Here is a 24,907-nt window from a genome sequence, read left to right as displayed (position 1 = left end):
CTGCTATGGACACTAACACACAGAGAACACCATGAGGATCACTACCACTGCTATGGACACTAACACACAGAGAACACCATGAGGATCACTACCACTGCTATGGACACTAACACACAGAGAACACCATGAGGATCACTACCACTGCTATGGACACTAACACACAGAGAACACCATGAGGATCACTACCACTGCTATGGACACTAACACACAGAGAACACCATGAGGATCACTACCACTGCTATGGACACTAACACACAGAGAACACCATGAGGATCACTACCACTGCTATGGACACTAACACACAGAGAACACCATGAGGATCACTACCACTGCTATGGACACTAACACACAGAGAACACCATGAGGATCACTACCACTGCTATGGACACTAACACACAGAGAACACCATGAGGATCACTACCACTGCTATGGACACTGATGATCATAACACTGAATGTCAGATTTTCTTCAGAATATGTATGACACTGATTTACTATGACACAATTAGGAGTCCACTAGGACAGTAGTTCTCAAATGTTGTATTTTCGAGGACCCCCTTAACTCTGAGTGTACAAATAGAACCAAATGGACCAAAGGGTCATGACGTGTGACATCCATTTTTTCAATGGCTAATCTGTACTGTAACACGTTCAAAATGTGTTTTCCAATGAGTTTTGCAACTCCCTGTGAAGGAATCCATGTGGAAACCACTCATCCCACCACAGCTCCAGGAAACCCTGCTGTGATTGGCCAGTAGTCGCTGTGATTGACAGTTCTCGTTTTTGCAGCCTAAACCTAACCTCAATAAAACTGCCTAAACCCAACCCTAAACCTAACCTCAGTAAAACTAAACCTAAACTTCCAAATCATGCGGAAACCACATGGACGTAAAACTCAGTTTCACTTCCTGGTAGGGACTTGTCTCTGCCTCGTAGCTCTGTTTGTTGTATCATTGCAATTTCGTCCTGAGACACGGACAGTTTTTCTATTACTATTATTAAAACATGAGCTTTTGTGGATCTTACCTCTATGGAACTGGGGTCTGTAGTGGTATGACGGGTCTCCCATCTGGCTCAGAAAGGTAGACAGGTTTCCGCTGATGGCCACCGAGAAGACCAGCGTCACACAGATCCAGAATGGCCCTACACACACACACACACACACACACACACACACACACACACACACACACACACACACACACACACACACACACACACACACACACACACACACACACACACACACACACACACACACACACACACACACACACACACACACACACACACACACACACACACACAAAGAGTTATGCTCAAAGAAATGACCCTAACGAATTCCGAGGCTGATTATCATTTCTATCTTGTGTTTACAACGATTTCTAGGTGAATTTTATTGTTTATAATGTCGGATGAGGTCTGATGTGGCCATGCAAAATCATTGTGTCCGTGGATTGTTGTTTTTTTTAACCACGGTTTTACGTGAATTCGTGTTACAGTGCAGTACTGATTAGTGCGTCCAGGGACTCCTTGTTACAGTGCAGTACTGATTAGTGCGTCCAGGGACTCTGTGTTACAGTGCAGTACTGATTAGTGCGTCCAGGGACTCTGTGTTACAGTGCAGTACTGATTAGTGCGTCCAGGGCCTCTGTGTTACAGTGCAGTACTGATTAGTGCATCCAGGGACTCCTTGTTACAGTGCAGTACTGATTAGTGCGTCCAGGGACTAGTGTTACAGTGCAGTACTGATTAGTGCGTCCAGGGACTAGTGTTACAGTGCAGTACTGATTAGTGCGTCCAGGGACTCTGTGTTACAGTGCAGTACTGATTAGTGCGTCCAGGGACTAGTGTTACAGTGCAGTACTGATTAGTGCATCCAGGGACTCCTTGTTACAGTGCAGTACTGATTAGTGCGTCCAGGGACTAGTGTTACAGTGCAGTACTGATTAGTGCATCCAGGTTCTAGTGTTACAGTGCAGTACTGATTAGTGCGTCCAGGGACTCCTTGTTACAGTGCAGTACTGATTAGTGCATCCAGGGACTCCTTGTTACAGTGCAGTACTGATTAGTGCGTCCAGGGACTCTGTGTTACAGTGCAGTACTGATTAGTGCGTCCAGGGACTCTGTGTTACAGTGCAGTACTGATTAGTGCGTCCAGGGACTCTGTGTTACAGTGCAGTACTGATTAGTGCGTCCAGGGACTAGTGTTACAGTGCAGTACTGATTAGTGCATCCAGGTTCTAGTGTTACAGTGCAGTACTGATTAGTGCGTCCAGGGACTAGTGTTACAGTGCAGTACTGATTAGTGCATCCAGGTTCTAGTGTTACAGTGCAGTACTGATTAGTGCATCCAGGTTCTAGTGTTACAGTGCAGTACTGATTAGTGCGTCCAGGGACTCTGTGTTACAGTGCAGTACTGATTAGTGCGTCCAGGGACTCTGTGTTACAGTGCAGTACTGATTAGTGCGTCCAGGGACTCCTTGTTACAGTGCAGTACTGATTAGTGCGTCCAGGGACTCTGTGTTACAGTGCAGTACTGATTAGTGCGTCCAGGGACTCTGTGTTACAGTGCAGTACTGATTAGTGCGTCCAGGGACTCCTTGTTACAGTGCAGTACTGATTAGTGCGTCCAGGTTCTAGTGTTACAGTGCAGTACTGATTAGTGCATCCAGGGACTAGTGTTACAGTGCAGTACTGATTAGTGCGTCCAGGGACTCCTTGTTACAGTGCAGTACTGATTAGTGCGTCCAGGTTCTAGTGTTACAGTGCAGTACTGATTAGTGCATCCAGGGACTAGTGTTACAGTGCAGTACTGATTAGTGCGTCCAGGTTCTAGTGTTACAGTGCAGTACTGATTAGTGCGTCCAGGGACTAGTGTTACAGTGCAGTACTGATTAGTGCATCCAGGGACTAGTGTTACAGTGCAGTACTGATTAGTGCGTCCAGGGACTAGTGTTACAGTGCAGTACTGATTAGTGCGTCCAGGTTCTAGTGTTACAGTGCAGTACTGATTAGTGCGTCCAGGGACTAGTGTTACAGTGCAGTACTGATTAGTGCGTCCAGGGACTCCTTGTTACAGTGCAGTACTGATTAGTGCGTCCAGGGACTCTGTGTTACAGTGCAGTACTGATTAGTGCGTCCAGGGACTCTGTGTTACAGTGCAGTACTGATTAGTGCGTCCAGGGACTCCTTGTTACAGTGCAGTACTGATTAGTGCGTCCAGGTTCTAGTGTTACAGTGCAGTACTGATTAGTGCATCCAGGGACTAGTGTTACAGTGCAGTACTGATTAGTGCGTCCAGGGACTCCTTGTTACAGTGCAGTACTGATTAGTGCGTCCAGGTTCTAGTGTTACAGTGCAGTACTGATTAGTGCATCCAGGGACTAGTGTTACAGTGCAGTACTGATTAGTGCGTCCAGGTTCTAGTGTTACAGTGCAGTACTGATTAGTGCGTCCAGGGACTAGTGTTACAGTGCAGTACTGATTAGTGCATCCAGGGACTAGTGTTACAGTGCAGTACTGATTAGTGCGTCCAGGGACTAGTGTTACAGTGCAGTACTGATTAGTGCGTCCAGGTTCTAGTGTTACAGTGCAGTACTGATTAGTGCGTCCAGGGACTAGTGTTACAGTGCAGTACTGATTAGTGCGTCCAGGGACTCTGTGTTACAGTGCAGTACTGATTAGTGCGTCCAGGGACTCTGTGTTACAGTGCAGTACTGATTAGTGCGTCCAGGGACTCCTTGTTACAGTGCAGTACTGATTAGTGCATCCAGGGACTCTGTGTTACAGTGCAGTACTGATTAGTGCGTCCAGGGACTCTGTGTTACAGTGCAGTACTGATTAGTGCATCCAGGGACTCTGTGTTACAGTGCAGTACTGATTAGTGCGTCCAGGGACTAGTGTTACAGTGCAGTACTGATTAGTGTGTCCAGGGACTAGTGTTACAGTGCAGTACTGATTAGTGCGTCCAGGGACTAGTGTTACAGTGCAGTACTGATTAGTGTGTCCAGGGACTAGTGTTACAGTGCAGTACTGATTAGTGTGTCCAGGGACTAGTGTTACAGTGCAGTACTGATTAGTGCGTCCAGGGACTAGTGTTACAGTGCAGTACTGATTAGTGCGTCCAGGGACTAGTGTTACAGTGCAGTACTGATTAGTGTGTCCAGGGACTAGTGTTACAGTGCAGTACTGATTAGTGCATCCAGGTTCTAGTGTTACAGTGCAGTACTGATTAGTGTGTCCAGGGACTCCTTGTTACAGTGCAGTACTGATTAGTGCATCCAGGGACTCTGTGTTACAGTGCAGTACTGATTAGTGTGTCCAGGGACTAGTGTTACAGTGCAGTACTGATTAGTGCATCCAGGGACTCTGTGTTACAGTGCAGTACTGATTAGTGCGTCCAGGGACTAGTGTTACAGTGCAGTACTGATTAGTGCATCCAGGGACTCTGTGTTACAGTGCAGTACTGATTAGTGCATCCAGGGACTCTGTGTTACAGTGCAGTACTGATTAGTGCATCCAGGGACTAGTGTTACAGTGCAGTACTGATTAGTGCGTCCAGGGACTAGTGTTACAGTGCAGTACTGATTAGTGCATCCAGGGACTCTGTGTTACAGTGCAGTACTGATTAGTGCGTCCAGGGACTCCTTGTTACAGTGCAGTACTGATTAGTGCGTCCAGGGACTAGTGTTACAGTGCAGTACTGATTAGTGCATCCAGGTTCTAGTGTTACAGTGCAGTACTGATTAGTGCGTCCAGGGACTAGTGTTACAGTGCAGTACTGATTAGTGCATCCAGGGACTCTGTGTTACAGTGCAGTACTGATTAGTGCGTCCAGGTTCTAGTGTTACAGTGCAGTACTGATTAGTGCGTCCAGGGACTAGTGTTACAGTGCAGTACTGATTAGTGCATCCAGGGACTCTGTGTTACAGTGCAGTACTGATTAGTGCGTCCAGGGACTAGTGTTACAGTGCAGTACTGATTAGTGCGTCCAGGTTCTAGTGTTACAGTGCAGTACTGATTAGTGCGTCCAGGGACTCTGTGTTACAGTGCAGTACTGATTAGTGCGTCCAGGGACTAGTGTTACAGTGCAGTACTGATTAGTGCGTCCAGGGACTCTGTGTTACAGTGCAGTACTGATTAGTGCGTCCAGGGATTCTGTGTTACAGTGCAGTACTGATTAGTGCGTCCAGGGACTCCTTGTTACAGTGCAGTACTGATTAGTGCATCCAGGGACTCTGTGTTACAGTGCAGTACTGATTAGTGCGTCCAGGGACTCTGTGTTACAGTGCAGTACTGATTAGTGCGTCCAGGGACTCTGTGTTACAGTGCAGTACTGATTAGTGCATCCAGGGACTCCTTGTTACAGTGCAGTACTGATTAGTGCGTCCAGGGACTAGTGTTACAGTGCAGTACTGATTAGTGCGTCCAGGGACTAGTGTTACAGTGCAGTACTGATTAGTGCGTCCAGGGACTCTGTGTTACAGTGCAGTACTGATTAGTGCGTCCAGGGACTAGTGTTACAGTGCAGTACTGATTAGTGCGTCCAGGGACTAGTGTTACAGTGCAGTACTGATTAGTGCGTCCAGGGACTCTGTGTTACAGTGCAGTACTGATTAGTGCGTCCAGGGACTCCTTGTTACAGTGCAGTACTGATTAGTGCGTCCAGGGACTAGTGTTACAGTGCAGTACTGATTAGTGCGTCCAGGGACTCTGTGTTACAGTGCTGTACTGATTAGTGCATCCAGGGACTAGTGTTACAGTGCAGTACTGATTAGTGCGTCCAGGGACTCTGTGTTACAGTGCAGTACTGATTAGTGCGTCCAGGGACTAGTGTTACAGTGCAGTACTGATTAGTGCATCCAGGTTCTAGTGTTACAGTGCAGTACTGATTAGTGCGTCCAGGGACTAGTGTTACAGTGCAGTACTGATTAGTGCGTCCAGGTTCTAGTGTTACAGTGCAGTACTGATTAGTGCGTCCAGGGACTCTGTGTTACAGTGCAGTACTGATTAGTGCGTCCAGGGACTCTGTGTTACAGTGCAGTACTGATTAGTGCGTCCAGGTTCTAGTGTTACAGTGCAGTACTGATTAGTGCGTCCAGGGACTCCTTGTTACAGTGCAGTACTGATTAGTGCATCCAGGGACTCTGTGTTACAGTGCAGTACTGATTAGTGCGTCCAGGGACTAGTGTTACAGTGCAGTACTGATTAGTGCGTCCAGGTTCTAGTGTTACAGTGCAGTACTGATTAGTGCGTCCAGGGACTCTGTGTTACAGTGCAGTACTGATTAGTGCGTCCAGGGACTCTGTGTTACAGTGCAGTACTGATTAGTGCATCCAGGGACTCTGTGTTACAGTGCAGTACTGATTAGTGCGTCCAGGGACTAGTGTTACAGTGCAGTACTGATTAGTGCATCCAGGGACTCCTTGTTACAGTGCAGTACTGATTAGTGCGTCCAGGGACTCTGTGTTACAGTGCAGTACTGATTAGTGCATCCAGGGACTCTGTGTTACAGTGCAGTACTGATTAGTGCGTCCAGGGACTAGTGTTACAGTGCAGTACTGATTAGTGCGTCCAGGGACTAGTGTTACAGTGCAGTACTGATTAGTGCGTCCAGGTTCTAGTGTTACAGTGCAGTACTGATTAGTGCGTCCAGGGACTAGTGTTACAGTGCAGTACTGATTAGTGCATCCAGGTTCTAGTGTTACAGTGCAGTACTGATTAGTGCGTCCAGGTTCTAGTGTTACAGTGCAGTACTGATTAGTGCGTCCAGGGACTCTGTGTTACAGTGCAGTACTGATTAGTGCGTCCAGGGACTCTGTGTTACAGTGCAGTACTGATTAGTGCGTCCAGGGACTCTGTGTTACAGTGCAGTACTGATTAGTGCGTCCAGGGACTCCTTGTTACAGTGCAGTACTGATTAGTGCATCCAGGGACTCTGTGTTACAGTGCAGTACTGATTAGTGCGTCCAGGGACTAGTGTTACAGTGCAGTACTGATTAGTGCGTCCAGGGACTAGTGTTACAGTGCAGTACTGATTAGTGCGTCCAGGGACTCTGTGTTACAGTGCAGTACTGATTAGTGCATCCAGGGACTCTGTGTTACAGTGCAGTACTGATTAGTGCGTCCAGGGACTCCCGGAAAGGGACACAGTTGCGTCCATTGTGTCAAGAGAGGTCCCTGCACGCCACATTTGGCCCGTGGGCCGGCAGTTGAATATCCCTGCTAGATAAAAGCAGAGGAGGAACACAGTCGTTCTGGATTAAAACCCATTCTGACCTGAGATCAGATTCATACGAAGGTTTCCACCGGACACACACTAACACTGGTCCTGATGAACCCATTCTGACCTGAGATCAGATTCATACGAAGGTTTCCACCGGACACACACTGGTCCTGATGAACCCATTCTGACCTGAGATCAGATTCTAGAAATGTCAGTCACTCGCTCTTCGATTTTTTTCAAAAATAGCAGACCTACAAGCTCGTATCGCGCCACTCGGTGGCGCGATATGAGCTTGTAGATCTGCTATTTTTCAATAGCTAAAGCATAACATGATGCTGACACCAAAATGGGTGCCCGGTCAGAATGGGTTAAGAGTGTCTGCTAAATGCCTAGATTGCAAATTGTAAACACATCACTGCAACCACACAACCCTAACCTAGTCTGCCAAAGTAAGACAGTCAAGCTCCCAAGCTATCTTCCCCCGACATCCGCTTTCTCCATACCAACCCGTCTACTGCCATACACAATGAATCACAGATATATTATCTAACTTTTTTCCCCTTTCCTTTAAGAGAGTTACATCACTTGCATAGACTCCCATTGTAAGAATGGAATGTGGAAATGCTCATTCTATCTCAATGAGGAAGTTCCAATCGTAGTTCTAATGTTTGGAACTTCCTCATTGAGTTCGAACGAGTGGCGAGATCAAAGCACTATTCACACCGAGCACTATAACTATAACAGCAGTTGTTGAGCAGCCTGCACTGCTCAGTTCACACTGATGTGATTATTTGTAAACATGTGTTCTTCTGTATGACTAGTTGGATTGATATCACAGATATCTAGGGCTGTCACGACTAGCATTCATTAACAAAAAGGTAAAAGGAAAAAAAAGAAAGCAGACATAGCTGATCTATAAGCTTACAACGTGTCACGATAGTGACGCAAGGCTTCTGCCAAGTACATCAAACACTATTGACAAGTTTAGTTCCTTTGTTAGTTTTTGCATTTGAATATCTCCCACTTGGCTTGTGCTCATTGTGCTGCACCTGTCCCATGTGCTCATTGTGCTGCACCTGTCCATGTGCTCATTGTGCTGCACCTGTCCCATGTGCTCATTGTGCTGCACCTGTCCCATGTGCTCATTGTGCTGCACCTGTCCCATGTGCTCATTGTGCTGCACCTGTCCCATGTGGCTGGAAGGAAGGGGGGGGGGGATCCTTCCTGGGGGTTTGTTTCTTTCTTTCTTTTCCTGCCAAGTGTGAGGGTCTCTGAGGACGGAACCTGTTAACCCATTCTGACCTGAGATCAGATTCTAAACGAGGTTTCCACTGGACACACACTGGTCTGATGAACCCATTCTGACCTGAGATCAGATTCTAAACGAGGTTTCCACTGGACACACACTGGTCTGATGAACCCATTCTGACCTGAGATCAGATTCTAGAAATGTCAGTCGCTCTTCGATTTTTCAAAAATAGCAGACCTACAAGCTCGTATCGCGCCACTCGGTGGCGCGATATGAGCTTGTAGATCTGCTATTTTTCAATAGCTAAAGCATAACATGATGCTGACACCAAAATGGGTGCCCGTTCAGAATGGGTTAATGCTCTTGACATTGGTAACAGTGATTAACCGCATTGGACCCTAGCGTCCCTAGTCTGGGGCAACCATACAGCTACAATAGTAAATCTACAAGCGACTAGGCCTGTCACACTTAGGCCCTCATTTATCAATCGAGTGTAAAATCTGCCACAGATTCGAGTGCAGGTTTTGTAGTACACCCACGTCGCCACGGCATTTATAAAGTGATCCAAACAGCTGATCCTTCCTTAATTTTGTTCTCACGCCCTCGTTTTTGCGACATGAACAACGGCAATACGTTTCCTGAAACCATGGTTACATGAAAAAATAGGTTTCTCCCGTGCCTTGCTGCCCGCCTCACCCCCCTCTCTCATACACACGCACAGCACGCACACGCAACTTGCAAGCCCAACTAACTGGTGTGTTGTTAAACAAATAAAGAACGAACACCTGCATGAATTAAATAAAGTTGTAGGCCTACCCTGTCTGTTTCACTCTCACCTCGCTTGCCTTGCTGTCATGCACGCACGCACGCACGCACCTACATGACACATTAAAATAAAGCTGTCTGTTTTCCTCTCGCTTCGCTTCCCTTGCTGCCCGCCTCACCGCACGCACGCACATATCCTATTTGCAACTTTCACTGTGTGTTGTTAGTTGTATATTAAATTATTAGAACGAAAACCTGAACCTGTGAACCATAATTAAATAACAAATAGGCACACACACGCTGCTGTTTTGCAGGTGCTCCTCCTGTCCTGTCTGTCTGTCTCTCTCTATCACAGTGGTCCGTCCGTGACCAACTGACCATGCACGTTCCGACGTTCGACAGTCTATTTAGATTGCCTCGCAGTCGTTCACTGTTATATGAATGTGCAGCCAAAACCATAGCCTCATGTGGCTGGTGCATGGGCTGGCTGGGTAATATACCTATATCTCCGATGCAGTTCCCACTTGCGCTGGGAGCCTGGCACGGTACATTTGGCATTCGAGCGACGCGTCGGGTTTATTATATTGCACATACCGTAAGAAAGACATCGGCCTTCATGCTGTAGATTAGGCTACAGTTAATCTGAGTTCCCAGAAGTTTTATTTTTCGCCACTAGGCGGGCGAGAAAGACTTCTGGGGAAAAAGGACCGTATCCCTGTGAGGGAAGTACGTTGCGCTCAGAATCTGAGCGGACACTCCCCTTTCCGGTCTGAAGCACTGTGCATACCATGAAAATAGTCCGAAGGGAATCCAATTCCAAATTGAATTGTAGTAGGCCACCACCGCTCAAGGAGCAATTGTTTCCCTTCCGTCTTATTTAGATGTAGCGCCCACTCCATGTGGAACCCGCCCCTGTCTTTTGATTCGCATTTCATTTGAAACGCAACGCACTGGGTCACGCCCCTGCTGCACAGGATCTGAGGCCAATTTTCCTAGACTAGGCTACAGTAGGCTATACCTGCACGTTGGGACTCTCCGCAGCTGAGCTGCAGCAGCTGCTGCACTATACTCTCCAACGTCCCGTCATGGAAATATTTCAGCACAGACAGCCCAAATCCTCGCATGTATGCGCTCATGCAAAACACTGTTTAAATGGCTTAAGCATCTCTTGCAACATTGTTTTTAATTGCGCGATTTTATCTCCTACTAATTTCATATGACACATGTATTCCTTAACATTTTTATTTATTTATTTTTTACATGTAGCCCATATACATTATACATACCTTTTATATAAACATTTTAGGAGTGAATACATATATGTTTTGATGCCTGTGACAGCCTCTCAGCAGTTCAGACAAGGCTGCTCCGCTTGTGTAAAACAGAAAAACAGCGTACGCCAGCTCGCGACCAGACGTGACTATTTGTCCTACTCAAGTTCAATTTCAAGCTTTGCCGGAAATGTTAAATGCCGAAAATGTCGGTAATTTCGGCGTGCGCCCATATTTTGGCGTACGCACGGTTGATAAATGAGGGCCTTAAGGCCTATTCATAGTCTGGATTTTCGGTGGTGAGGTGACCACCTCTCCGGTGGTGATCTGACCACCGGAGCTGAAATAACATTGAGCGGTGGTGAGTAGAAACAGAGAGAAGGGCTGGAGCGGTGGCGGTGGTTTGCTCTTCACCGCGGCTCAGTGACGTCATGTTGTAGTTCGGTGGTCACCCCACCACCTTAAATCCAGACTATGTATGAGCCTTTAGTATAATCGTCTAATCTCAATGGCGAGACATGGCCAAGGTCCCCAGCCCAAACCCCTGACTAGACTTAGTAACACAGATGTGAATTGCACTGTTCTTCTTGGTGAGTTCTTTTTCAATTTACAGTAAGTACACAAAGTATAAATAGCAGATCCACGAGCTTCTGAGCCTGTAGATAGTCTATTTTTGGCAAATGTTCCCCCAGAATAAGGATGAAGGGGTTCAAGTGTTTAACCCATTCTGACCGGGCACCCGTTTTGGTGTCAGCATCATGTTATGCTTTAGCTATTGAAAAATAGCAGATCTACAAGCTCATATCGCACCACCGAGTGGCGCGATATGAGCTTGTAGGTCTGCTATTTTTGAAAAATCGAAGAGCGACTGACATTTCTAGAATCTGATCTCAGGTCAGAATGGGTTCATCAGACCAGTGTGTGTCCGGCGGAAACCTCGTATGAATCTGATCTCAGGTCAGAATGGGTTAAACGCCAAGTAAAAACGTTCGGTCCTAATGGGAAACGGATATTCTCTCAAATTTTCCTCATGACGTACCGGATCTTAGAGTGAGACCTCACATATTTACGTAGCATAATATCACATAAGGTTCTAAAAATTAACAATGTCAATCAGACGTGACGTGGATGGTAACATTATTCATAGGGGTGACCTGAGCCAAAAACGTTTGCAAACCACTGCTCTAGACAATATCAAACAGTGCTTACCATATAGATCTGGGTTGTTCCTGAGGTAGTGTTTGATAAAGTTCCTCCCAGGGAATGGCATCACCGACCCTTTGACTCTGTCCAATACCTGCAATGTGTCAAAAGAGTGAAAACCAAATGGTGACATCGGTGACAATAAGCACCCCTAAATTAACCCATTCTGACCTGAGATCAGATTCTATAAACGTCTTCTACATCCTGACAGTTTTCTGAAAAAGCTATGTTTCTACGCCAGTCGTTCTTCGATTTTTCGAAAATAGCAGATCTACAAGCTCATATCGCGCCACCGAGTGGCGCGATATGAGCTTGTAGATCTGCTATTTTTAAATAGCTAAAGCATAACATGATGCTAACACCAAAATGGGTTCCCGTTCAGAATGCGTTAATATGTATTTGGCCAAGGAACCCCATCTGAAAATGTTTTGTGACAGGGACCGTCGGAAGAGAAGATCTATTAAAAATAAATGAATCTAAATTATCCAAACATATTTCATATTTTTCAGAAATTCTCCAAAAATAGCTTGTAGATCTGCTGTTTTTGAATAGCCAACATATAATGGTTTGCTACAGATATTTTTGATGCCATGATAACTAAATTTGCTGGGCACCCCCTTGAAGCTGTAACCCGCCCACCCTTATAATTACATATTTTTAAAAGGCCATTAGCACAGTGTAGCACAGAGTGGTGGCCCATTCGTACCTGCATAGTGTCTACATTGAAGAATGACTGGTAGTATTCAAAGGTCCAGAATCCACTGGTTGGCTGTGGGCCTCCTAGGAGCTGTTACCACAGACATGACAAAGAGATTGTAAAGATTTTATTGAAGGGATAGCCCCTTGCATCTCATCTCATTTTAGAGGGGGACCCGTAACATACAAGATACGTACAGTACACAGATAAAGACAATATACAAACACATACATACATACATGCATAAATGCACAGACAGCTTGCTCAGCCTCTCCCACCCACCCCACCGACCACCACATCATCAGCTGTTAAGTGTGGCCGGGCAGACGTCCCCAGGGTGATGCCCCTGGTCTCTGCCTGGCTGTGGGGGCGCCCTCGGCCCCTGCCTGGCTGTGCCCTCGGCCGGGCAGACGTCCCCAGGGTGATGCCCCTGGTCCCTGCCTGGCTGTGGGGGCGCCCTCGGCCCCTGACTGGCTGTGCCCTCGGTCGGGCAGACGTCCCCAGGGTGATGCCCCTGGTCCCTGCCCGGCCGAGGGCGTCCCCACTGCCCGTCCCCTCCCAAACTACTTCAAAAACATCAATGATGTCCACCATCACAACACCAGAGGGTGTTTAGGGCAGAGGTTTGGAGCGACTACACCGCTATAGTGAGCGAGTGGAGCACACGAGTGGACTGACCCCGGAGCTCTCCTCCTGTCCCTCCTCGTCATCTGACAGCTCCACCTTCACGTCTCCTCCAGTGGAACCTCTCCGTTCATCTCCTGCAGGAGGCGAGGTGACCAGAGGAACAGTGGACGCTCCCGGTGCTGCTGCAAGCAGGCCTGCCACCTCCTCAAAGTCTGTGCACACACACACACACACACACACACACACACACACACACACACACACACACACACACACACACACACACACACACACACACACACACACACACACACACACACACACACACACACACACACACACACACACACACACACACACACAGTTAAGTCATCAAAAGTACAAATTACAAAGTATGTTTTCATTTTAATTGTACAACTGTGTCACACAAGAAAGCAGCAAAAGAAAGTTTGTTATAGGGACGTTACAAGGTTTCCATCCTACAGGAATGATAATATGAATGCTTTAAATGTGTGGAAAGCCTACCTTGGAATTTCAGATCATCTGGACTCGCCATTGTAATTGTGGAATAACTGCAACCTCATGCAAGACCTATAGGGAACAATTTGAAGGATTAGATTAAATATTCATATTATGACATTATGAACAGAACAGCACCCCTTCATCATCCTGGTGAAACCAAATCATTACGTATTGTATTTGGTCACAGACAAACTGAACAGCTTGTGTCAGGGAAGAGAAGATTTGCCGGAAGAGAAGATTTATTAAAAAACTAAAAAAGGTTTTCCAAACTATTTCGATATTTTTCAAACATTTTCAAAAATAGAAGATGAACAAGTTCAGAGCATGGCACGAAGTGACGTGCTGTAACCTTGTCGATCTGCTATTTTTGAAATAGCTACCATATAACTGGATAAATTGGTTAAAGGACAACTTTGTTTTTTTCCTTTTTTTTTTCAACCAAGGTTCATGTTTTATTAAGTTATTCTTCGTTTTTTTCTTCGTTTTTTTGCATTTGCTGCTTTCATGGCCTCATGCTTCCTCCAATACATGAGGAGTCCGCTTCTTCTCACCTGACAGGGGGGAGTTTCCCCGGTTGGACGTAGCGCATGGAAGGAACGCGTTATTCCAACCAGTTCCCTTCATCAGGCCTCCCATCAGGCCAAAAGAGGTACCCAAACTTGTGAAAATAGCAGATCTCCACAAATGTTTTACTAATTATTATTATTATTATTATCATTATCAACTTGTGCCGTGATTGGCTGGATTCCTGCACTGATTGGTTGAAAGAGGTGTCATGCCGTGAGGTGATTGGCTGGAGGGTGTGTCGTTGGCCAATCATTTGTGTTGTTGATAACTAAAATCTGTGGTCAAATCACCACAGATTTTAATTTGCTACGAATGTCATGTGTCAATCTGCACTGTGGTTGGCTGGAAAGTGTATTACACCACGCTATGATTGGCTCAAACAAATTGTCTGTGGTGGCTGAATTCCTGGCCCGTAATTGACTGTGATTGGCTGAATTCCAGGCCCGTGTGAGGGAGGCTGAGCTTTGCATAACGTTTGTGCCACATGAGCCAATATAAGTGGCGGTGCACCCGCTTCAGATGCCATCAATCAGTATAGTATGGTCAGTAGCCAGCTACTGATGAGAGAGAGAGAGAGAGAGAGAGAGAGAGACCTAGGTGAGCCTCCTGGCCTAGAGAGGCGGGGGAGAAGAGGGGGGAGAGAGAGACGGAGAGTGGATGTGCAGGCCTACGTTGCTAGATGTGAGGATGGAGAGAGATAAGGGAGAGAGAGGGATAAGAGAGATGGAGGGGAGGGAGAGAAAGCGAGGGGGAGAGGGGTATAAGTTCAAACATGTAATGTACATAGTACATACATTAGGTTAACCACTTAATCTAATCTAGATTTGGGAAAACTGATTGTGAGTTGTCTGCACTTTGACCGCTTTTTTTCTGTCTACATTAATCTCTTTGCCAAAAGCAGCCAATCTACAAGCTCACAGCGTGTCACGTCGTGACGTGTTGTGTGAGCTTGTAGAGCTGCTATGTTGGGCTAATGCCCCCCAGTGAGCTCCAGTGATTTGTAAATACAAAAAATGTACAGCCATTTTCTGGATGTGCCTTTTTTCCCTTGTAAATAAGGCCCTTAATTTCAGCGAGTTGGCAACTTGGCAATGGCAACCATTGTCTTGTCAGATCAAACACAACACAGCTTGCTCGAAATGTTTGCGTTTGAGTGTTTACCAGCACACACAGGTCACATTAAACCACTGGATTTCCACACAACAATGACCAATTAGCGTTAAAGGAACTAAACATCATCGAGCTTTGTTAACACAGAGCTGCCATGTCTCACCCTTTGAGTGTGACAGTCACGCAATTTAACCCTTTACCACGCACCACGCCACACATGCCATTTCACACGCATTATAATGATAAATAACAATTTTCTCTGCGGCTCCGCCGCGTAATAACGCACGAACGGTAAAATAGCCGATCTGCATGCAGCGCTGATATATGCAGGAGGGACCAAATCGTCAGCAGGGTCCCTGACTGTGTGACGCATGGAAATGAGCCATGCGGAGTTTAACATCGCTTTGAAATATTTTTCATGGAAGACAATATAGCCCCCACAAGTTACAACAAGTGAGTAAGTGACCTGTGACTATCTCTCTTCTATACTGGTGTGTGGCGTCTCTTGCGTGATATGAGGAAGTGGAACGGTGCCATAGCCCATGCACATTATAGGGACAAATTCGTGTGTGTGTGTGTGTGTGTGTGTGTGTGTGTGTGTGAAGTGAAGTGAAGGGGGAGGGGCCGCATCGCGACTTGTTTGAACTAAGAAAATGTAAAAATAAGGAATTTTCCCACATTCATATATATATTCCCCAATTTCCACTGAGATTATGGGGTGAATGAATGTGGCAAGACCCATCTTCTCTTTCTGTCATAGTGACATTGTCCTGACTCCTGCATCAGATCATGTCCAAATCAGGTTCTCCAATCTCCAGTAGCCTCTTCAGTTTTTTGAAGATTTTTTGAGGGAGCTATGTGTGTGGCTGGCTGGGTCTGAGCACTGTGTGTGGCTTGCTGGCTGGCTGGGTCTGAGCACTATGTGTGTGGCTTGCTGGCTGGCTGGATCTGAGCACTATGTGTGTGGCGTGCTGGCTGGCTGGGTCTGAGCACTATGTGTGTGGCTGGCTGGCTGGCTGGGTCTGAGTACTATGTGTGTGGCTTGCTGGCTGGCTGGCTGGGTCTGAGGAGCATAGATAGATAGATAGATAGATATATTTTTCATTTCTACTTTAAGCATGAGGAGGCTGTCAGTGCAGGGAGAGCAGCTGGCATGGAGGTGAAGACATCAGTGTTAAGGTTAAATATCAACGTTAAAACGGGCCAAATCGACATTAAAAAAAGCATTTTTTTTTCGCCGCCGCCCTTCGGACGGCGTCGAACACATTAAGACACTAGAGTCTCACTCTTGACATTTTCTGAAATATGGCAGCCCTGGTTAACATGTATAATGTTATGTTATATCATATTATGTAGTATGACAGATTACCTTCACATCACGGTAACAGCATACAGCAGCTCAACGCGGACGTACACAATGCTGTCACGTGACCCGGACACGTCGAAAGGCTCTCGAGGCGAACCGCGTGATTGGCTGCTGTCTGTGTGGTCACTGTGGTGCATGCGCAGTGTGTCGCAAGTGAGCAGAATGATCCATATTGCTCTGCGCATATCTACACTATATAACTATATTTACTATATACTATATACTATATATATATACTATATATTATATATATATATATATATATATATATATACTATATATATATACTATACTATACTATATACTATATAACTAACTATATAACTGTGTGAGATACAAGTTTGGCGTCGCGTTGTTCATTTTGATCACATACACAAGTGTACATATTTATCAAATTTCAAACCTACTATATTATTTCTAATATTTGTCACTGTTTAACACGCTTGCGTCCTTTAATGACACATCACACACGGACGGTCCAATCAGCGACGCGATTTGCAGCAAAGATGGTGCACACACACACAGAACTGCAGGCTCTGTAGAACTACAGATGTGGCAAGTGGACGCTACCCCGCTCTGTCCAGCAGGTGGTAGCCGAGAGCACGAAAGACAGTACAATGAAATGTTGCACTACCAAATATCCCACTTTAAACAAAAGAACTAAAACGATTGCCATCTCAAATAATTGAGAATCGATTGGAGTGGATTATTTGTATAATTGTGACGCCATGCTTGTGCTTGAACCAGTGGTTCTCAAACATTTTCATTTCAAGCAGGACACGCAGTCACCCACATGTCCCACATGCATGTTGTTAAACATGTTGAAAGAAAGAGAGACACACAGACAGACAGACAGACAGACAGAGAGAGACAGAGAGACAGACAGACAGACAGACAGACAGACAGACAGACAGACAGAGAGAGAGAGAGAGAGAGAGAGAGAGAGAGAGAGAGAGAGAGAGAGAGAAAGAAAGAAAGCGATTTTTTTTTAACTGGGGCCGGTAAACTGCAGCCGAGGGCCGAGGTAGTAGCACATCTTTCCATTTCTCCACCATCTTTGTCACACAGCCACCAGCGCGTCATGCGCCATCTTGCCTGCCCTGCACATGAGCGCTGACATTGAAGTTCCTGTCTCTGACTGTCACAATCATATAACTCCTCACAATGAAGAGCTCATGGGCGATGAAGGTGGTGATGATGATGAAGAGGAGGTCGTTGTGTACCGCCGTCACTGCGAAGGTCACCGCGACACGGTGGGAAAGGGTTAAAAACAGCAGAGCAGGTGAGAGACTAGCCTCGGAAACCCAGACGTGAGAGACTGGCCGATCGCTGTGCGTGTGTGTGTGTGTGTGTGTGTGTGTGTGTGTGTGTGTGTGTGTGTGTGTGTGTGTGTGTGTGTGTGTGTGTGTGTGTGTGTGTGTGTGAGAGAGAGAGACTACAACGTGTATGCGTGCACAATGCGCACACACACTCACTCACTCAACTGTCTGAGGTTGCAGTTGAAATAAAGCACAGACAGTATTAGTACATTACTTTCTCTGTTTTCTTCCCATACACACTATAATGTAAATATGATGCTTTATTAAACGTCATTGACTTTTAAACAGCGGATGATCCCGTATGTACTATCATGAACTGACTGTTTCGCAAATTATACTTGAGAACCAGTCTGAGCGCCACCTCTGAAAGTTGTGTGTGTGTGTGTGTGTGGTCCGCTACGGTGTGTTGGTACTGGTAAGAGTGTGGTTCTCACATGCCTGTGTATCTCTCCATGCGTGTGTTGGTAGGTGTGTGGTGTCGCACCGTGGTATCGGACTACAAGGAGGCCTGCAGGGAGGTGGTGGTCGGCGCCTGGGAGCGGCCGCTCAAAGCGCTGACCTACCTGGGCCTGCTGGGCGGAGCCTCGGCCTGCGCATACACCAATCCCGGCGAGGACTCCCTCCGCACCGCGTACCTCGAATCCTCCAACCAGCTGGGGCTCCTGTCGCCGTGGATACGCAACGGCGCCTCCGACGGCCACGTGCAGAGCCTGACCAAGCTGCACAACGAGGGACGGCTGTGCCACCTCAGCCTGGGCGTGGCCTCGCTGGCGTGGCGCGCCGACTACGACGACTACGTCAATCTGTACGAGGCCAGCTGCAGCAACCTAACGATACCGTGGCGGGAGCTGCCTCAGCGCGTGCTGGACGTGGGCTTCGCAGGTAAGGTTGAACTTGTAGATTGACTATTTGTTGAGGGTATAAAATGATTAAATGAATGGCTTATGTTTTTACTATTACTATTTACTACTACTAGGTACCACATGCGTGCAAATGTGTTGCTTTTTGATGAAAATCGCCATTTCGAATCCAAAATAGGTAATGTGCTTGTGTGGCATAATGGTGAAATCACCCCTCAAGTATACAGTACATGCCAGAAATATGAGGAGGCAAGCGTCGTAGGGGTGAGACCGCTTATGTGCTTAATGAACCGGAAGCAAAATCCCCTAAAGCTAATGTGGCTACCGTCTCTTTATAAGTCATCAGGAGCATTAATATTGTAACCTCGAGGTAGCGATTGTGTAATCAGCCACTAACGTCAACGTTCTGTTCAAACACATCAATTCAGAGAAAAACGCGTTTTAAGATGGCCCTTATAATGGCGGTGGACGTCAGGGAATCATTTAATTGACGGACCACAGTGTATCAGAGTGTTACCTATCGGCGAGGTCACTGAGCGAGACCATTCTGAATCAATATTAAAAACCTAAAAACACATGAAAGTAATAGTTGATAGTTATAATATATAAATGAAAAATATATATGTACTATATTTGCAGGACGCTGGTGGATGCTGGACAAGAAGATGAAGGACTATGACATAAACGAGGAGGAGTTTAAGAGCCTCCCGACACACATGAACGCCACACTGCCCCCCACTGTCCAGGAGGTGGAACGCAACGAGAGGTTGCATAAGGCTTCCTGGCTGCCTCTGAAGATGGAGGAGGAAGTGGCGGAGCTAAAAGAAAGCAGTGAGGATGCTGCTGCAGTACCGGAAATAGTGGAAGAAGAGGAGCAAAAAGAAAGCTCAGCGCAGTGAGAATTAAAAAATAGAATTAAGCAAACGAACATTAAAGGCGAAGCAGACGAGCTCAAATCTGCCACTTATATCATGGGGTCTTCAACAGGGGTTTCGAAACCCCTAGGGGTCCTCAGAGATTTGTTTCTTTCTTTGTTTGGAACATTAGCTGAAAGTGCAGATCTACAAGATTACATTGGCTATTTCCGGCAAAGAGGCAAAACGTTGAAGACGATCAACACAAGATCCCTTAACAAAAATTGCATTATGTTCGACGAATGTTTGCTATCATGATGTGGCCAGAGCGGGGACGATGGTGTTCATGTGGTAAATTTACCAATCATGTCTCGTCTCACTGGGTGTGTCCTGTGTGATATATAATGTGTGACAAACACTTTGGACTGGACTCATAATGGGCTCTAGGCACACACGCCATTTTGGAAACAACTTGGGCCCCTTCCCTTCCTTCCCTTCCTCCTTCACAGGTTTTACCGATGACTCACAATGTCGTTTAGGGCAGGGGTTCTCATTCTCAACATGGGGGTCGCCAAATTATTTTGGTAGGTCCCCAGATTATTGCACCTGAATTGCTGGAAAATGGAAATTAAGAGTTTACATAGTACACATAGTACATGCATAAAGTTTGCTTAATGATTATATGTGGTTTCAGTATTTATTTCTGTTTGTCATATTTACTCTATTATTAAGGTTATTGTAGTGGTCAATTTGTATAGGGGGAGAGGGGCGGGGGTCTCTCGAGAGAGAGTCGAGATATGGCCAAAGCAATTCAGTCAAACGTTGAACCCCTGGTCTAGGGCAGTGGATCTCAACCTGTGGAATGCAGGGCCTTATATGTGTTGAGCAGAATTGTTAAAGTTGATTCTTTGTTCGCATCCTCACCTGTACTTCAAGTTTGCATCATTCTTGCATTTTTAATTTGCTGCGTTCACACTGCGCTGTCAACCGCAGCAGGGAACTTTATCAATGTGGTCAATTCATAAACTACACAGTGAAATCTATGGTGTTAAAATTGTACTTTGAGTACTACTTGGGACGAAAAGTTTGCTTCATTTCCTTTATTTGATGCGGATTGCATTCACACCTGCAGTGAATCGAAGTCATGTGCGCTTAGAAGCTTGGCGAACCAGAATTTGAATGAGCCTTCACACCTGCCAAATGAAGCGCACTTCATGACAATATGCAGCAGGATTCATTTTAATCGTAGTATAACATCCTGGTGTTAAGGCGACCGAGATCATCGAGATCATGGATTTCACATTGCCATGCCAGACTTTCCGATCCTTCATTACCATCCCCAGTTCCTGCTTAGGGAATTTATAAGAAAAAGAAAAAAAAAAATAGTGTTGTCTCCGGCCCAAAATATTGTGTTCATTGTCATGATTTGTCACGATCCGAGTTGGCTTTGTCCGCGGCGTAACCGTCTTTAAATAAATACTTTAAGAAATGCCTATGAGGAAAATGAACGGCGATTTATTTTCCGGGTCTCTCGAGGGGGCGGGACTGCGACGCTCTATAGTCTGTTGGCCCATCAAACTGGGTGTCCTTGAAATTTAAAAGTTTGAGTATCATTCATTCACTGTTGACACTTCATACATTATTCTCTCAAAATGCAGTGTCTACCCTTCGCCAATAGATGGCACTGGGGTTTCTGAGTTGGTGTCATTGAAATGTACTGTAAGTGTTGAAATGGCATTTGAATAGTTCTATTCTAAGTTCTACCCTCTTCCCTTTAAAGGACTATATAATGTTTTTTTTCCCTTCTTCCTTTTTCTCCAGGTAATGTTTACTAGCACAATTGGAGTTGGGCACCCCCTAATGCATATTTGCACCTTGCCCTTTTCGTGACAAAGACCCCCCACATTAATATGTATTTGGCCACAGACCCCCATGAAAATATTTTGTGCCAGTGATCCCCTGATTTGTGTTTTTAAAATGTGCCAGTAATATAACTATTTGAGTGGCATGTATTAGGTATAATCCTAGTGTATTCCAGTGTTTTTACCCTTTTTTCCGAATCAGAAGAGCATAGATGCTTGCAGAATGTCAACAAAGCCATGTGGACGAATGTCTTATTTCTACAGCTTTTTGGGTTGCCTGTTAAGTAAAGTGTGACGACATCCCCCATTTAAAGCAGGCACAACCAGCACTGCAGCAGATGAGACATTGTAAGGAACAGAACAGGGGTGCACAGTGCATGTCTTCTTGATTATTTGCTCAAATAATAAGGGGGTGCCTGGGTGGGCACCCACCAAAGATTTTATCTGATTGGATTTATTTTTATGGTGCCCTAGGTGAGGAACTGTTCCGCCTGCCACAAAGACCGGGCCTATTATATGTGCATGCAGAATTTCACGTAAATTGCATGGTACGTTCTCGTGCATGATATGAGGCATTTTGTTCAAAACTGGCCAATCCTGCAAATTTAGGAAGCCAATGTTAGCCAATTAGGGTAGAATATGAAATATCAGACAGATCCGTCTCGATCAAGCCCCCAATAAGGCTATCCAACGTTGAAGCTGCCACTACCTACTTCAGCACGTTAATGGAGGTGGACGGACAGTGACGTCATGTGCGTAACGTGCGTCATCTCGTACCTCAAATTTGAGGTCCGGGCTTAAAGGACAACTTTAGTTTTTTTCAACCAAGGTTCATGTTTTAGCTTGTTATTAGAGAAACTAATGAGTGTGAGTGTTAATTTCTTTTCATTTGCAGCTTTCTTTCGTTTTGGGGATTTTAGCAGTTTTTGACAGGGGGGCATTCGAGCATGGGGCTAAATATGTATTTCTTTACAAAATATTATGGCGGTTTATTTTTTTATTATTTACTATAGTCTTACTAGACCCCAAGAAATTACATCTGGCCACAAAAGATCACAGGATCTACTGAATGTGTCAAACTGACATATTGAGCCTATACACACAGTATAAGCCTTCCCCCAGTAGGCTACCTTCACATTCAGTAGATCCTGTGATCTTCTGTGGCCAGATGTAATTTCCTGGGGTTTATTAGGACTATAGTAAATAATAAATAAATAAATCACCATCAAATTTGGTAAGAAAATACATATTTAGCCCCATGCTCGAATGCCCCCGCCCCCCTGTCAAAAATCCCTAAAACGAAAGAAAGCAGCAAATGAAAGAAAATTAACACTCACCTTTTAGTTTCTCTAATAACAACCTAAAACATGAACCTTGGTTGAAAAAAACTAAAGTTGTCCTTTAACTTCCACTCGCTAGAGCCATTGAGTTGTATTACTTCCGGCAGTCTTCCGGGTGCTTCAAAACGCCACTGAGCAAGTGCAACTTCTATTGAAATGAATACAGTAGCTTGGGGGCGGGGCTGTAGCTCTGGTCCTTACACAACAACGTTTCAATGTGTAAGTTACACATCGAAACGTTGTCACTTTCTATTTGCACCCTGTTATAATAAACCAAGGGCCTAAATCTTCTGAGCTGCTCCAGTGCCTTCGCATGTTATCTGTCCTGCTTCTGAGATGCACCAGACTGGCCTGCTATAGGCTAGACTAGAGGCACGGTTGGAGCTCCCTTCTATATTTTATGCAAGCTTAGAATAATCAATGCATAGCTTCACGCCGCGTTGTGAGCTTGTAGATTGGATTTGCACTCATTCTTAAACATTGGTTTTCTAATTTATTACATTTCTTGGATTTTTCTTTTCTTTATTCATGAAATTACCCAAAACATTTATGCAGGTGGTGGTGCACATATCCAAGGAAGGTACAGCCAACAGGTCAATACAAAAACTATCAGTCCTCCATTTTCAACAAAACATTTAAAGAATATACACATACAAAAAAGAAAAAGTTATCATCAAATACACAGTATTTACAGAATAGGTGAACAGTAGTGATGGGAGATTAATCGGCAAACGCATCGGTATCGGCCGATTCTAGTTGTTTTTAGATTAATCAGCATCGGTTCGATCAATCTTTTACTTTCACTTTTTACATGGGCCAGTTTTGAATTGGAGCCGCCCGCAGCGGTTTTGAAGGTGGATAGGGATTCACATTTCTTTAGTGGCATAGGAGCAAAATGAGTAATAAGTATTAAGTACATAAGTTGAGCCTTTGCGTACGCCTGTAAGGTCGACGGGGCAAAGGCAAGTGCTACTGCTAGCCTACGACAAGTGCTACGGGCTAAGATGGAGTCTGAAGATGTGGGGTTTTAGACTACAGCAGAAGATTTACATCATAATTTACGAGAGAGTTTTAGAGTTTTATGAACCAATGTATTTATTTGTAACTGTTTTGTATGTTTTTAATTGTTGTTTGTCATCTACTGGCTACGGCTGTCAATAAAGTTTCATTCATAACCGACCGCGGTCGAGATCATGGATTCCACAATGCTACGCCAGACTTCCCGGTCCTTCATTGCCACCCCCAGTTCCTGCCTACTGAAGCACCGGTCCTTCATTGCCACCCCCAGTTCCTGCCTACTGAAGCACCGGTCCTTCATTGCCACCCCCAGTTCCTGCCTACTGAAGCACCGGTCCTTCATTGCCACCCCCAGTTCCTGCCTACTGAAGCACCGGTCCTTCATTGCCACCCCCAGTTCCTGCATGTGTCCCTAGCGATGACATCAGGGAACGACAGCTTTCTACCTCTGGTCCGCCCTGAGGCAGGACTCCAGAGAAGAAGGGAAGATATAACCTCATTGTCAGCTCTGTAGCAGTGGCCGGCAAACTGCGCTCTTCTGGATCGGACTAGTGAAGAAACACAGGGAAGGTTGCTGTATATTAGATCAGTCGATGGGTGGCTCTTCCAAGACAGATTTTGCGCTCTCATTAGAAGGCGGGTGTAAGTGCCATCCAACCGATTCTTTTGTTTCTTTGAAAGTGACCATGTCGAGCCATAGAGTAGAATCGGCTCAACGGTCGTCCTAAATATTTGTACTTTTAACATCTTACTAACATGATAACATCTTACTATTGCAATGGGAAGTGCATTCCATAGTTTTGGAGCCAGAAGGGAGAAGAGTTTATATATACGTTATGCCTGTAACTCCAAATGTGTACAAATTAAATTGACAGTAAAAAGTGGGTATTAGTACCCAGGTTAATTGCAAAACATCAAATTTCAATATATGAATTTCACATGACTACACTGGTACAAAACGAGTTAATTTCCTGTATACTCTGTTGATGTAGCCTGGGTTTGTTGTCTGTTCTGCCTCCCTGTTTGTGAGAAGGCCTATTAATTAACCACT

At 45.5% G+C, this 24,907-nt stretch overlaps 2 protein-coding genes across 3 annotated transcripts in view; one reads left to right on the top strand and one right to left on the bottom strand.

Annotated features, from left to right (window-relative positions):
* The window catches only part of yipf2 (Yip1 domain family, member 2), a 60,076-nt gene that overhangs the window by 16,309 nt on the left and 18,860 nt on the right, over window positions 1–24,907 (bottom strand). The window contains exons 1-6 of one of the 2 annotated variants that reach the window (XM_083779860.1): window positions 16,608–16,661; window positions 13,565–13,630; window positions 13,091–13,251; window positions 12,422–12,502; window positions 11,722–11,809; window positions 1,026–1,142 (exon numbers count right to left, since the gene is read on the bottom strand). In XM_083779860.1, the coding sequence (XP_083635986.1) occupies window positions 1,026–1,142; window positions 11,722–11,809; window positions 12,422–12,502; window positions 13,091–13,251; window positions 13,565–13,595 (478 nt within the window). In that variant the 5' untranslated portion in view covers window positions 13,596–13,630; window positions 16,608–16,661. Of the gene's footprint in view, window positions 1–1,025; window positions 1,143–11,721; window positions 11,810–12,421; window positions 12,503–13,090; window positions 13,252–13,564; window positions 13,631–16,607; window positions 16,662–24,907 lie in introns of those variants that run through there. The other variant, XM_083779861.1, reaches the window with a different exon arrangement.
* Window positions 17,710–20,316, top strand: timm29 (translocase of inner mitochondrial membrane 29). Its single transcript, XM_083779241.1, has 3 exons — window positions 17,710–17,886; window positions 18,392–18,805; window positions 19,423–20,316. The coding sequence occupies exons 1-3, from the start codon at window positions 17,769–17,771 to the stop codon at window positions 19,680–19,682; spliced, it is 792 nt and encodes a 263-aa protein (XP_083635367.1). The 5' UTR covers window positions 17,710–17,768; the 3' UTR covers window positions 19,683–20,316.

The sequence above is a fragment of the Protomyctophum parallelum genome, assembly GCF_964188405.1.
Source record: "Protomyctophum parallelum genome assembly, chromosome: 13".
Lineage (NCBI taxonomy): Eukaryota > Metazoa > Chordata > Actinopteri > Myctophiformes > Myctophidae > Protomyctophum > Protomyctophum parallelum.
This window is presented reverse-complemented; position numbering and strand designations above follow the sequence as displayed.

Bases quoted from the DNA above. Each gene is read 5' to 3' on its own strand.
- timm29 (XM_083779241.1), top strand. From the start codon at position 17,769: ATGAAGAGCTCATGGGCGATGAAGGTGGTGATGATGATGAAGAGGAGG. The intron at 17,887-18,391 runs GTGAGAGACTAG...GTGTGTTGGTAG, and splicing joins GGTTAAAAACAGCAGAGCAG to GTGTGTGGTGTCGCACCGTG. The intron at 18,806-19,422 runs GTAAGGTTGAAC...CTATATTTGCAG, and splicing joins GCTGGACGTGGGCTTCGCAG to GACGCTGGTGGATGCTGGAC.